Source organism: Ictalurus punctatus, chromosome 14 (assembly GCF_001660625.3).
Source record: "Ictalurus punctatus breed USDA103 chromosome 14, Coco_2.0, whole genome shotgun sequence".
In the NCBI taxonomy this organism is placed as follows: Eukaryota; Metazoa; Chordata; class Actinopteri; order Siluriformes; family Ictaluridae; genus Ictalurus; species Ictalurus punctatus.
In genome coordinates this window covers 1,119,694-1,133,103 of record NC_030429.2, presented here as the reverse complement: position 1 = coordinate 1,133,103, position 13,410 = coordinate 1,119,694, and the positions used below count along the sequence as shown (strand labels likewise).

Genomic DNA, 13,410 nt, shown 5'->3' with positions numbered 1-13,410 from the left:
AGACACAGATCTTGTCTCTTACCATGCTCTCCTGTTGAAATCCCCATTTGAAGACTGCTGTCTGCAAGGAAAAACTGGAAACGTCTGCACAAGATCCTCACAAGCTCCAAAACATATTTCCTTCAATTCGTAAGAAATGTACATGGGATCCCTCAGATATCAGCAACTACTGACTGGTATCACTTCTCTCTTTTCTTTTTAAAATCCTCAATCAACTGTCTTTCTATCTCTCACAGAACAACTGCCAAGATCCTAAACATTCTGGCTTCAAAGCAGTACATTCCACAGAAACTGACCATCACTGAGAAACTCCATGCAGTTAGATCAGTCAAACTGCCCTCAATCCTCATCCTCCTCAACCTTTCAGCAGTGTTTGTCATCTCAGAGTGACCAAAAGATTCTCTTGTCCATCCTCATGAATCTTGAAATTCATGACACAGCATGGCAATGGTTTGCTTCCTACCTGGAGGGTCGGGCAAATCAGGTGGCATGAAGGGGATCCACATCTGCTCCACTCAGAATCTCCACCGATGTCCCACAAGGCTCAGTATATGTGAGGTCATTGCCTCACAGGGGGTTTCATACCATTTCTATGCAGGTGACACTCAATGGATCCTCAGACACTCATGTTTTTGCTCAGATCTCAGTATATCTGGCAGACATCTCATTAAAAATAGCAGCACATCAGCTGAAACTTAATCCCAGCAAAACTGAACTGCTCAACTCAGATCTCACCTTCTGTCACTACACACAACCTTAGGTTAAACATGGACAAGCAACTGTCCTCTCACATTGCTAATCTGACATGCTCATGCTGATTTCTTCTTTACAACATCAGAAGGATTTGCTCATTTCTAGTCACACAGGCCCCTCAGGTGCTTGTTAAGTCCCTTGTAATTCCAAGACTGGACTACTGCAACTCACTTCTGGCAGGTCTGTCTCTGAATATCATTTGCAAATGATCATCTGCAAATGATCCAGAATGCAGCTGCTCTTCCTAAGTTCTTCCACAGCCCCACATTGCTACACTCCCTCCACTGGCTTCCTGTAGCTGCAGATTTAAAACACAGATGCTTCCCTATATGACCAAAAACAGACCAGCACCCACCTAATTAAAATACTTTTCACACACCACAATGCAAATGTAAAGTTTCACACTAATAGACAGGTGTGAAACAACCAATGCAAAACTTACCCTATAAGGTATTTGGCTTGATTTCAAAGGAGCCCAGGACAGAAGAGCACAGGTCTACGAGAACCAGAAACCAGCACAGGCATTTCTAATAGCCATATGGCACCCACAGAATACCATAGCCTGTCTTGTTGGGTAGATATCCAAAAGGTAAGCCCTAAATGGACCTAAATGGAGGTCCATAGGTCTCAGGTTCATAGCAGTTGAAACACTCCCTTTACCAACTTATCCTGTTTGTAGGGCTACAAACAGCCCTACCCCACCACTAAGGAAACCCACGGAGTCCACAAAGAACAGGGGCGGTGGTAGTATGCTTTATAGCTGAAAACATTGCTCATTTGACAGAAACATCAGACCTGATGACTATAATGTTAAGACTATCAGATCAGATCCATGGATTTGTGAAATGCATATTTTCATGTTTGACATCCTGTTTTGTTTTTTTTTCTTAACCCATTTGCCAGGAGAATCTCACACAGCATTTAACCATTTATACCAACAATTTGTTGACTATTTTTTCAATAGAGGAAGGCCTAGTCAGTTAATGTCACCCAGGTCCACTATCATGAAACTGACTGTTCCCTGTGCTTTACCAAACATACAGTCTGTACAGTATGTCTCTTTAAATTAAGCTAGCCCTTCTCCATACATGTATACTATATACACTACCCTTGTCTTATTGGCAGGGAACAATAAAAAGTGTTACACATAAATCTGGATATGAAAGTCTAATCAATAATTTCTACTGATTAGTATTCACAGGCACCCGGGGCCCCATTTTCTGAATTTCTAAAGGAATTTGCAGACATCCAATAAATCTTGTTTCTGTAGAAAAGCAGTAATTGTTGGTGACTCATTTTTATAATTGATAAGACTGATTTTGTCTATCTTAGACTCAGTAGAGTCTACAGATATATAGCAGGACCCACTAATTACAGTGGACAGATGTGTAATACTGACATTTGGTATGAATGTAAATGTAGTCAGATTCATTCTAGTCTGTAATAATTTCTGATCACTCTTCTCACTTTTTGGGGTCGGGGCACGGTGGCTTATGTTTGCCTCACACCTCCGGGGGTTAGGGATTCGATTTCTGCCTCAACCCTGTGTACATGGAGTTTGCATGTTCTCCTTGTGCTTTGGTGGTTTCCTCTGGGTATTAATTTTTCTTCCTTGGGTGTCCCTCTACTGGTGCCACGAGTCCCCTGGCATAAGCTCCAGACTCTCTGTGACCCTGTGTAGGATAAGTGGTACTTCATTTCAAATGCATTTTAGTCATAATATTTGCTCTACAGTAACAAAGTTAATTAGGAATAAGATCACCACTGAAGCACAAATACTAGCAGTGTGTAGTTGCTATGACTATGTATGTTTTTCCTGAGAAAATTTAAAATGTTAAACAGGTAAATCAGAATATATCCATCCATCCATCCATCTTCTACCGCTTATTCCTTTTCAGGGTCACAGGGAACCTGGAGCCTATCCCAGGGAGCATCAGGCACAGGGTGGGGTACACCCTGGACAGGGTGCCAGAACATCGCAGGACACAATCACATACACACTCACACACCCATTCATACACTACGGACACTTTGGACATGCCAATCAGCCTACCATGCATGTCTTTGGACTGGGGGAGGAAACCGGAGTACACGGAGGAAACCCCCACAGCACGGGGAGAACATCCAAACTCCGCACACCTGGAGGTGTGAGGTGAACGTGCTAACCACTAAGTCACCAAGCGCCCTAATTCAGAATATATATAAACTTGAAATAATTTCACTGATTTCCTCTTCAAACAGCTCTTATTTGACTGATTATCAGTTTGTAAACGTTAATGATGATTTTAACTGAACGTTTGATGTTCCACAAGGCTCTTTTCTAGACCCACTTGTTTCCCCTATATGTGCTCCTTCTGGGTATAAGTATTTGTAAACCTGGTATTACCTTACCCTGCTATGCTGGTCACACACATACATATAGTTTCAGTAAAGCCAGAGGACAGGCATCAGTTTAATAATGTTGAGCAATGTGTAAAGAACAATAGACAATGGAATTAACTCCCTCCTGCTAAATTCTGAAAAGATAGAAGTACTTTTGTGAGCGAATTTACATGCCCCAAACATGAATTTGAATAAAACTGTGAATCTGTTAGACAGTGGTGCTGGACCTAAAGTAGTACTTCTCATTTGAGGAGAAAGAAAAAAAAATCTATTTAAGATCATGATCAGAATGACACATAAATAAGACATGCCCCTGATTTCTGTTCTGTCTGAGGTCTGAATACCAATGTGTGCAATTTTGGTGTTAACTTCTAACTACACAAGCAGAACTCAACTCTGAATAGCCATAAAAGCTTTACATTTAAATTTGAGTATTCAAAATCAAAGATTTCACTTTTTTATTTTAAGCATTTAGCTGATTTGATGTGGTTTATGATTATTATTATTACCCATGTCACACCCCTCTTCATCTCCCTCCACTGGCTTCCTGTAGCTTCCCGCAACAAATTCAAGGCCTTGATACTCACCTACAAGACCATCCTACCTCAACTCTCTCCTGAAGGCCTACGTTCCCGTACGGAATCTGCGATTGATTAGCGACCGATGCTTAGTAGTTCCCACTCAGCGTGGCGCAACTTCCAATCTCAATCCGGACCGCAGAATCTCTCACCATCTTCAAAAAACAGCTAAAGACCCACCTCTTCCGTGAACACCTAACCAATCCATTAAAAAAAAAAAGATTGCACTTACACCTCTACTCTGTGCACTTTGCTTCTTCTGGAACTCAATTAATGTATCTTGTATGGTGGCACTACTTGTATTGTTGTCTGCTTGATATATCGCTATGCTTGTATTTTTCTCATTTGTAAGTCGCTTTGGACAAAGTGAATAAATGTAAATGTAATGTATTTTCACCAAAGATAGCTTTCTCCAGGGTTGGCATGAGACTGAAGTGTGTTCTAGGATTCCAAAGCTTTTTTAGAGGAATGTTGCACTGTGCTAAAAGAGCGGTCTAGATCAGAGAAAATGCTGGCTGTTGAACATCTGCAGTCATCTGGAATTGTTTAGAATTTAGCCAAAGTGGTCTAATAAATAGGCTTCCTTATTAAAAACACTTATGTGTAACTTACATCAAAGGGTTCATGTGAACATGAGCATGAGTGTACGCGTGTGCGCTGTTATGCTGTAAGCCTGAATTGCATTTTGTGAACATTATCACAATAGAAATAAAATCCTATTTTATTATCAGAAATCCAACAGTAGAAAAAATACATTATGATTCTTTTTTTTTTTTTTTTTACAAGTTGGAAAAAATACAAAGATAAAAAGACATTTCTTTTACTACAATAAAGAGTATCTAAAAGTTTTTTTTTTCTGGAGATCGACCGATAATCGATTTTATGTATATTTTTCCCGATATTTATGCATTTTTCCATAATCGGTTATCAGGTTTGAAATATCGGATCCACTGATAAATGATATTTTGAGAATTGCGCACAAGACGACCATAAGCGCCATTAATATACAAATTAGATGTGTTACATAAATGCTTGATATGTAGTCTAAGCAGCTTGGTGCTAAAAATAGAGACAAATTCAGAGTCACATAATCTTTTTACACTATTTCAGACCCCTCTATTTATTGGTGTATAAATAAGAGTTTTGTATTGTTTTGTATGCAAGGAGGAAGTGAAATTGACAAAATTGTTATAAATAAGTTCATGTTCAGTTCAGTGGTGGTGTTATCATTGTGTCCAAAACAGAAGTAAAATAATAAATAAATATCAGTTCTGCATATCGGTTATTGTGCACATAAACATACAAATAATCGGTATAGGGTTATAAAAAAAACAAATCAATATCGGTCGATCTCTATTTTTTTCCCTGATCAAGTGCAGAATGAATCAGAATTGTTCTATAGCAAAAGATTGCAGTTTATCAGGAAAAATCCATAATTTTAACTCAGACGATAAATCTCAAACTTATTGGGTCCCTTTTTTCGGAGTGGGCTGGGCAGCAGGTCTGGATTCTCCACTGTCTCTGCATTAAGCTCTTGTGATGTAGTGACTGTGGGACCAGTTCCTCCGTGCAGGTCCACCTGCTTGTCTTTGGGACACTCAGCATTGTAGGTCTTCACATAACTTTCGACGGGCCAACCGTGGAACTCCGCCGGCTCGCTGCACACCAGGCCAGTGTGTTCCACAGCTGGGTGGTGCTTCAGCCAGTAGATCAGGTAGTGGATATTATAATCACAAATCCAGGGGTTGCCACCTAGAGACAGTGTCCTTAGGTAGTAAAGGTCCTCCAGGACACCATAATTAAAGTAGTGCAGGCTGTTGTTAGATAGGTCCAGCTCTCTTAGGTGCAAAAGGCCAGAAAATGCAGCTGTGAGGGTGGAAAGAGAGGGTAACAGAGGGTGAGCTCACCTGGATTGTTAATGCTAATTAACTTCTACTAAATAACAAACTAAATAACTTTATCTCACAACTGAAAGTAGGTAAGAAATCTGATAAACTAACCCATCATCAAAAGTTATCAGTATTTAATTTAGGGTGAGGGACTGGGATTAGCATTCATAGTTTTTTCTTTTTACTTCATTCATGTACAGTAAAATTAAATTAAATGTCTGTCAGGCTGAAACGAACCAAAATGCAATCAACTGTTTATTTTTTATTGTACATTTCTGACTGCATGTTGCATGTTGCTGCATGTTGTAGAATGTAGCAGAAATTTGGTGCTGTATTAGTAAGAATTGTCGCCCAAATATTGGTTTAACTCATCCAGTACAACAGTTCAATGCAGGCTCACAGGTATAAAAAAAAAAAAAAAAAAAAAAATGAGGACCCCTAAGTTCTGAGAGATTCTATCATCAGATCAGGGATTCAACTGTCTGATTTTTAAGGGAGAGTCTGATTCCATTTGTCTCCAACGCCAGGCTATGGGCCCATTCATTCCATTGCTTCTGTAAATCCTTTTATATTCAATCAATGCTTGTATTTTTATATACCTTGTATAATAAACTTGTTTAATAGACTTCTTCCCTATGGTGTTATGTAAGTAGTGCAGTCATAATTATTTAAAGTTTTTGCTAGTATTGGCAGCTATATAATGAAACTAAAAGAAGCTCCATATAAATGTTATCATTGCCTAAATGGAATACATTATCTCAGTTGTGATAATAACAGTGAAAAGTTTCACCCTTGTATACCTTAGGTGTGTTACTTACTGATTTTCCAATGAGCATTTTTTTTTATCTGTCAGCTGACTGGAATTCTGGGCCTGTCTTCCTGAATTATTCATTATTGTGAATTACTGGAAACATGAATAACTTGTGTCTTATGTCATAAATACAGCTAGCAGCCCTAGGGAAAGGAAGATTATGGTGAAAATTACTTTCTGTGACTGCCTCTGCAGTATCTATCATTCATCTTAGGAGTTACTACTAGAAACCTGCCTTTTTGTTTAGAAAAATAAGATAACAATTATCTCCATTTTAGGGGCACATTTGAAAGCCTGGATCATTTATAGCTCAGTATGTCAATATTTGGTTTTGGTTTGGTTTTTGTTTCTGTTGCTGGGGACTGATTACCATTTTGGATGTTTAAAAACAAATCCTTTTACAGTAAAATCCATTCCATAGTTGTTTATAAGATCAAGGTCTAAGTCTTTAGTTGAATATACTGATTCAATTTCTAATTGTTCATTAACAACTGAGTTAACTCCACGCCATTCTGATATAGAAGCGCATTCTGAGCATGGCTTAAAATGGGATCTCATGGTCTCAATAAAATGTTCTGTAAAACATGTCCTTTATTTATTTATTTATTTATTTATTTTTTAACTCCTAGCATTTTTTCCTCCATGACACCTGAACCCAGTTACAGCATGTTTATGAGCTCCTGCTTACTCAGCCTCAGAGGGTGGTTGGAAAAGTTGGGCAGGAAGCACATATTTTAAGGTTGTTTTGTGTATTTTTTTCCTAGAGAGCATTGTTTGGTAGCTTATTTGGATGACAATTTTTTGGAACTTATTTTAAATATTCTTTAGAAAAATACTAATATGTAAAAAGTTCTAATATAAGAGAAATTCATATTAGTATAAATTATGATTTTGTTAGAGAAAAGGTAAGTGTTTTTTCAATTAATTGAGTGGAAAATTGAGAGGGTCTGGCTGCAGTCATGTACTATGCCTTATGTATTAACTGCCTCTAATGTCACCAAATGCACGCTCTCCCACCATGTGATTCAGCATCAGCTACAGAGAGAGAGGAGGTGGGTTAAACCGACAAGTAATGCGTGCTGATTCTCACCTGTGTTGAATTTACACACACGCTGCAGAACATGAGCTTACACTTGAATGGGGAAAACGCCTCAAGATAGTGATGTCACCTTTTCCTGTTTGTTTGTCTTTTTTTATTGAGTTGTTGAAGATGCACTGAGCAAATAAACACGAGCCTGGAGCTCTGCTAAAATGCTGCCCGTCTCCTTAGTCTTCTTCTTACACAACGGTTTCTGCAGCAGTGCCGAAACTCTGGATCCTGGAAGACTCAAACACCGCCAAGGAAGCCTCCCCACTCGGTAGGATCATAAAGTCCCTTGCCACCCTCCACCAAACCAAATACAAGCACTTCTAGCTTTGAAGCCCTTGAACAGGAGCAGGCTGAGAAACAGCAGGCACTCCAGAAACCTCTGATGTCTTCCCCAGCTTCTTCTCTCTCAACACAAGTAGAACATTCCATGCCCACCAGGACCGGGGAAAGCCTGGGCAGGTTTTGCAGACGAGGCAACCAACTTGGAAACCAAGCCTTTCCAGGATCGGAATTCCCTCAGGGAAGTGGGGACATTGATCCTGATCCCTGATGTGCAGTAGACCTCTCCCGTTCGAGCAGGAACATACTGCATGCCAGTGAGTATACAAGGTGTACACATCTGGCCTTGGTGGCCTCAGTGTGTAACTAGACCTCTGTCCATCAAAGCCTGATTCAGTGAGAGGCATTGGAAAATGCACACTTGGTGAAGGTGAGGTGTGAGCACAACGATGTTCACGAGTACCCGCTGGTGATAGTTATTATTAAATTTCAGGGGCAAAACATATAAATGGCGGTTAGTCCTTGCCTCATCCCCCAAACTTTGTGAGGATTCCCTTTCTGGGATTTCCCCTTGGTACAGTCATGCGACAAGGCTCTGAGACTCACTTTCATCCAAGTGAGATTGATGGTCAGCAAATCCAGCCTATTGTTGCACAATCCCTATGGTATACTTTTCAGTTATTAAAGCTGTAGTACTGAACTTCACCTCTCTTTTGCCATCTCTGTTTGAAACATAAAATTACAAAATACCTGTGGAGGTTTTTTTAACATGGGTTGTGCTTCACCACTGCTCCTCTGCGCGGTAGTTCAGCGACTTCATATTTTTACATTTATGGTTGCCATTGCACCCATTTCCATTTATCGAGGTCCCCTTCAAAAGGATTGGCATGGACCTCATTGGGCCATTAGAACGGACTGCATGAGGACACCGCTTTGTGACTCAATGCTATACCTGGAAGCCATGATGCTTCACAACATTTGGGCATGCATCATTGCGGAGGCATGCTTTCCGAGTCATCATCCCAAAAGATATCCTGACTGACCTTTGCACTATATTTATGTCTTGCATCCTTCGCAAGCTGTACGAATTATTAGGGATTATATTGATTTGCACCAGTGTTTACCATCCACAAACAGTTGGGCTGGTCTGACAGTTTAATCAAATGCTTACAAATATTATTTGTAAGTTCATTCAGTATTATTCTTGTAATTGGGATAAGTGGCTCGAACTCCTGTTGTAAGTAGTATGAGAGGTCTCATAAGCCTCCACAGGGTTTTCCACATTCAAAGGACACAAACCTTGTGGTGTCTCAGATATCATTAGGGATAATTGGGAGGAGGGATGTCCTAACAGCAAAAATTAAATTCAGGAAATTCTGGACCAGAGAGCAGAACTCCACACCTTAAGTCACCTAATAAAGAAAAATTCAGGCCCAAGAAAGGCAATCCCAACTGTACAACAGGGGTGCTCGGCTATGGGAATTCACCCCACAGATACTCATTTTACTACCCACGTTGAGCTCTAAATTACTCATGGAGTGAATCAGACAGTGAGTCAGAGAAGTTGACTATGAGAACAGGCAAATGGATATTGGCAGTGCACTCCCACCTCAATCTCCTGAAACCGTGGAGAGTGGTGTCTCCTGTGTCTCTGGTGATGGTGGTTCCGGAGATGGAGAAGCTGGGACTAGAGGTAAATCTAAAAAGTGTTTTTTTTTTTTTTTTCATAGGAAACAAGTTCACATTGGTGTGCATGCATTTCTGAAGCACATTTTTGTTATGTTTTACTATTCAGAGAAATGACAAGGACAATCATTTCACTACAGAGCCTTTACTGTTAATGGTGATAGGTGAATGGTGGGCCATTGTCTGATACCAGCTCATTTGTGAATCCATAGTAAGCCAAGCAAGAGGTTTATGGTCTTGTCTGCATTGGTCAGCTGAGTGGGGAAAATTTCCATCCATTTTGAGTGGACATCCACAGTCACTAAGAAATTATTCTATTTCTGCATAGTCTACATGAATCCCAAGGTGTTGTCACCCAGGACCATGGATGAAGAGGAGCGATGGGGGTTGGTTTCACCTCAATTCACATGGAGAGCACTTGCATATGAAGCTCTGGATATCTTTGTCAAGCCCCACCCACCAGAGGCATCCTCTTGCCAATGCTTTCATTCTTATCATCCCTGTGTGACCCTCATGTTCATCATCCACTGCACACTGTGTCTCAGATATATCGCCTGACACATACTGGGCTTTGGCTGAATGCTGAGTTTTGTGACTCTTACATGCATGCCAATTTTCTCACAGTTCTGGCATTTCTCATGGCTGTAATGACATTGCATTGGGGTGGTGCTTGCCTTCACCACAATGATAACAATTGCTTTTAAGCTTGTTAAAAAGTTGCTGCTGGACCCCTTTTTGGTGCTGTACCAAGAACTCCCACATCCTCTATATTTCTCTCTGCCTCCACAGACATTTGCACTTATGCACACTCATGTCCTTTATGCTTGTCTGAGCACCCAACTCTTTGGTGTTCTTGTGTACTAATTCTAACGCTATGGCAACATCGCAGGCTTTCTTAAAAGAAAGGCCCTTTCCTGAGAATAACCTTATGTGATAACTTCTGCGAGGCCTAGAACTGTTCCAAATTCACATGAACTTGCAAGACATTCAGAATGTAATAAGATATCATTTCCCCAGGACACTGGTTGCAATGGTAGAATCTGAAGCGTTTTGCAATCAGAATTGCCTTGGGTTTGACATGTAATTGACTTAACATTCCTGGTATGTTAAGTCAATTACTTTTGCTGGCTCAACTAGACATTACACGAGGCCATATTCCACTAGTTCTAAAACACTCAAGAACACGTCCTTTTTTCTCACTATCAATTTTATTTGCTGCAATTCATCACTTAGATAAGTATAATAGGAATCAAAATCCTATTTAGTACTGTCAAACTCAGGCACTTGTTCTGTTGTGGCCATTTCACTTGTTATTTTCTTTGTAATTTAGTCTGTCTCTCTCCTTTTTTCTGAAGCACTTAGTTAATTATGCACACTGACTAACAACAGATCCACTGTTACCGCTGTGGATGTTGTGATCATTCTGTCCTTTCAGTGTTGCTATACATACTCAGCATGTGACTGTCTCTGCCTCTGTCCACGCGTGAACAACAATCCCATCATCGTCACCACTATGTTTATCTGTTCAGAGAAATGAGGGCTGCTTCTCTTCAGGATAAGAGGAGAGACCGGAGCATTTTTGCAAGGAAGTGGAATAAAAGTGCCAACTGAAGATGTGCTAAGGTCGTAGTGTCTTACCCAAACAGTTGTATTGTAAGCAAAATAGTTTTTTAATTTAACGATTTAGTTAAAAGGTGTGCATACTTTTGCAATCAGAGATTTTTTTTTTCTGTTTCTTCTTCTACACTGACTGAACACATTAGGTCCATGCTGGTCCATTTTTTTATAGACCTACTTGTTTTTGAGTTTTGACTATTGGATTAATATTAATATTAATAATTAATAATTAATATTAAATGTTAAATATATTCAATGAAAATGTATTTGAATTATTTCGTTATATGCAAAATGAAACTTATGAAGATCTTTAATTTTTTTTTAAAAAAGAGGAAATTGCAATATACTGCTAACAATCAGAATTTGGTGTGTTCTGTGTGTGTGTGTCTGTTTCCTTTTTAAAAAAAATGTATTTAGCTTGTTTTTTTAAATTGTTTTTGGTCAAAGTATCATTTTGATATCAAGATTTTCACAAATTACAATACTCTACCTGGTATTTGTATCAAGGTCAAAGTTTTTGACAACCCAATTTATTTATATATTTTTGGTGACTTGATGAGGGAGGCAGGGCAAGTGCCAACGTTCCTCTGGAAAGGAGATACACCGGAGCACAGGTGTCTCCTATTAGTTCGCCTTCAGATGTGGATAAGAGGGAGTTTTGCTGCTTGCTCTCTGCTTGCTCTCTCTCTCTCTCTCTCTCTCTCTCTCTCTCTCTCTCTCTCTCTCTCTCACACTCATCCTGTTTTGACTGTCCTTTCTTTTACTCACCCCCTGTCTCTCTCCCTCTCCATTTGTGCTGGGATCAAAAGCGTTGTGTGTAATGTTTGTATTACATAGTCATGTTTGCCTGTTCTTGAAGGGTACCAGTAATTCCAAACATATGATTCTCCTATGGACACCTAGCGATTAATTATTATGGAACAATGAAGATACAAACTGACAGAACCCGACTCTGTAATTTATAAAAATGATGATGAACTTAACCCAGTGGAAATTCCCGACTTGAACAGCCTATGAACTGTTACCTGTGTCAATGCGCTCCAGACTGTTGCAGCTGAGGTTCAACAGCTTTAAGTCTTTGATGGTTACAAACTCTTTAGGCCTTAACTGTGTTATGTTGTTAAAAGCAAGGTCCATTTTCACAGTATTTTCTGGGATATCAGGTGGTACAGCATTCAGCCCTGGAAAAGAGAGCGTATAATTAATTAACTGTTACTATCATTAATATATGTACAACAGAGAAAGTACAGCTGGTGTATGTACAGGCTGGTTGTATGGAATGGAGAGCAGGGATCGTCCTCATAGAGTTTTTTTTACCCTGAGTTTGGAGAAAATATTTCCCTTAATTTTACTTAATATATTGTGGTCACACTTTCCATATACTTATGTAAATATACATTAGGGGTGTGACTAAAGCTAACTGCATCTGAATCTATATTTCTCTAATCTCTAATCTATATCTGAATATCATATTTCTATATTTCTTCAGATTTTAACCTGTTGGTGTGGCCTAAAACAGATTTTTTTTTCTAAATTAAATAAAATATGAACCCTAGAGATATGCCACTAGAAACATTTGAAAACACTGAAAAAACAGAAACCCAGAGGTAGAAATGTCAGCACTGGTCTGGCATTCTGACTCTGATGGTTTCTCATAACCCTTAACAAACACTTAAGTGCATAAATGGTATCATTTAAATATGTGAAGAATATTAAAAGTACATTCTGGGTACGTTCTGTAAATACAGTTACAATATACTTTTCTGTATTTTTAAAAAAGTATATTTTAAAGTAATGCTTTTTAAAATATACTTCAAGAATATGCTGCCATAAAATGAGATAAATAATGAAAATGCTAAAAAAAAACAAACAAACAAAAAAACATGAACAGACACACAGACAAAGAACAAGGCAGTAAATTTCTCTCAGAGTGGGTTCTGCCATGCCTGCAGCTTTCAAGATTACTTTAACCACAAATGCAGCTGCAACTGCAAAGCTACTACTACTACTATTACTAGCACCACTACCACTACTACTACTACTACTACTACTACTACTACTACCAATACTACAACAACAACTACTACTACTACTACTACCACTACTACTACTATTACTACCACTACTACTACTACTACTACCACTACTACCACTACTACTACCACTACTACCACCACTACTACTAATACCACTACTACTACCGCTACTACCACTACTACTACTACTACTACTACAACAACTACTACTACTACCACTACTACCACTACTACTATTACTACTACCACTACTACAACAACTACTACTACTACTACCACTACTACTACT

At 39.1% G+C, this 13,410-nt stretch overlaps 1 protein-coding gene across 3 annotated transcripts in view; it reads right to left on the bottom strand.

Moving 5' to 3' along the window:
- Window positions 1-4,407: 4,407 nt before the first annotated feature.
- The window catches only part of lrrc17 (leucine rich repeat containing 17), a 32,518-nt gene continuing 23,515 nt past the window's right edge, over window positions 4,408-13,410 (bottom strand). For 2 of the 3 annotated variants that reach the window (XM_017484601.3, XM_017484600.3), the window contains 2 exons: window positions 12,111-12,266; window positions 4,408-5,579 (listed from right to left, as the gene is read on the bottom strand). In XM_017484601.3, the coding sequence (XP_017340090.1) occupies window positions 5,152-5,579; window positions 12,111-12,266 (584 nt within the window). In that variant the 3' untranslated portion in view covers window positions 4,408-5,151. Of the gene's footprint in view, window positions 5,580-12,110; window positions 12,267-13,410 lie in introns of those variants that run through there. The other variant, XR_008397827.1, reaches the window with a different exon arrangement.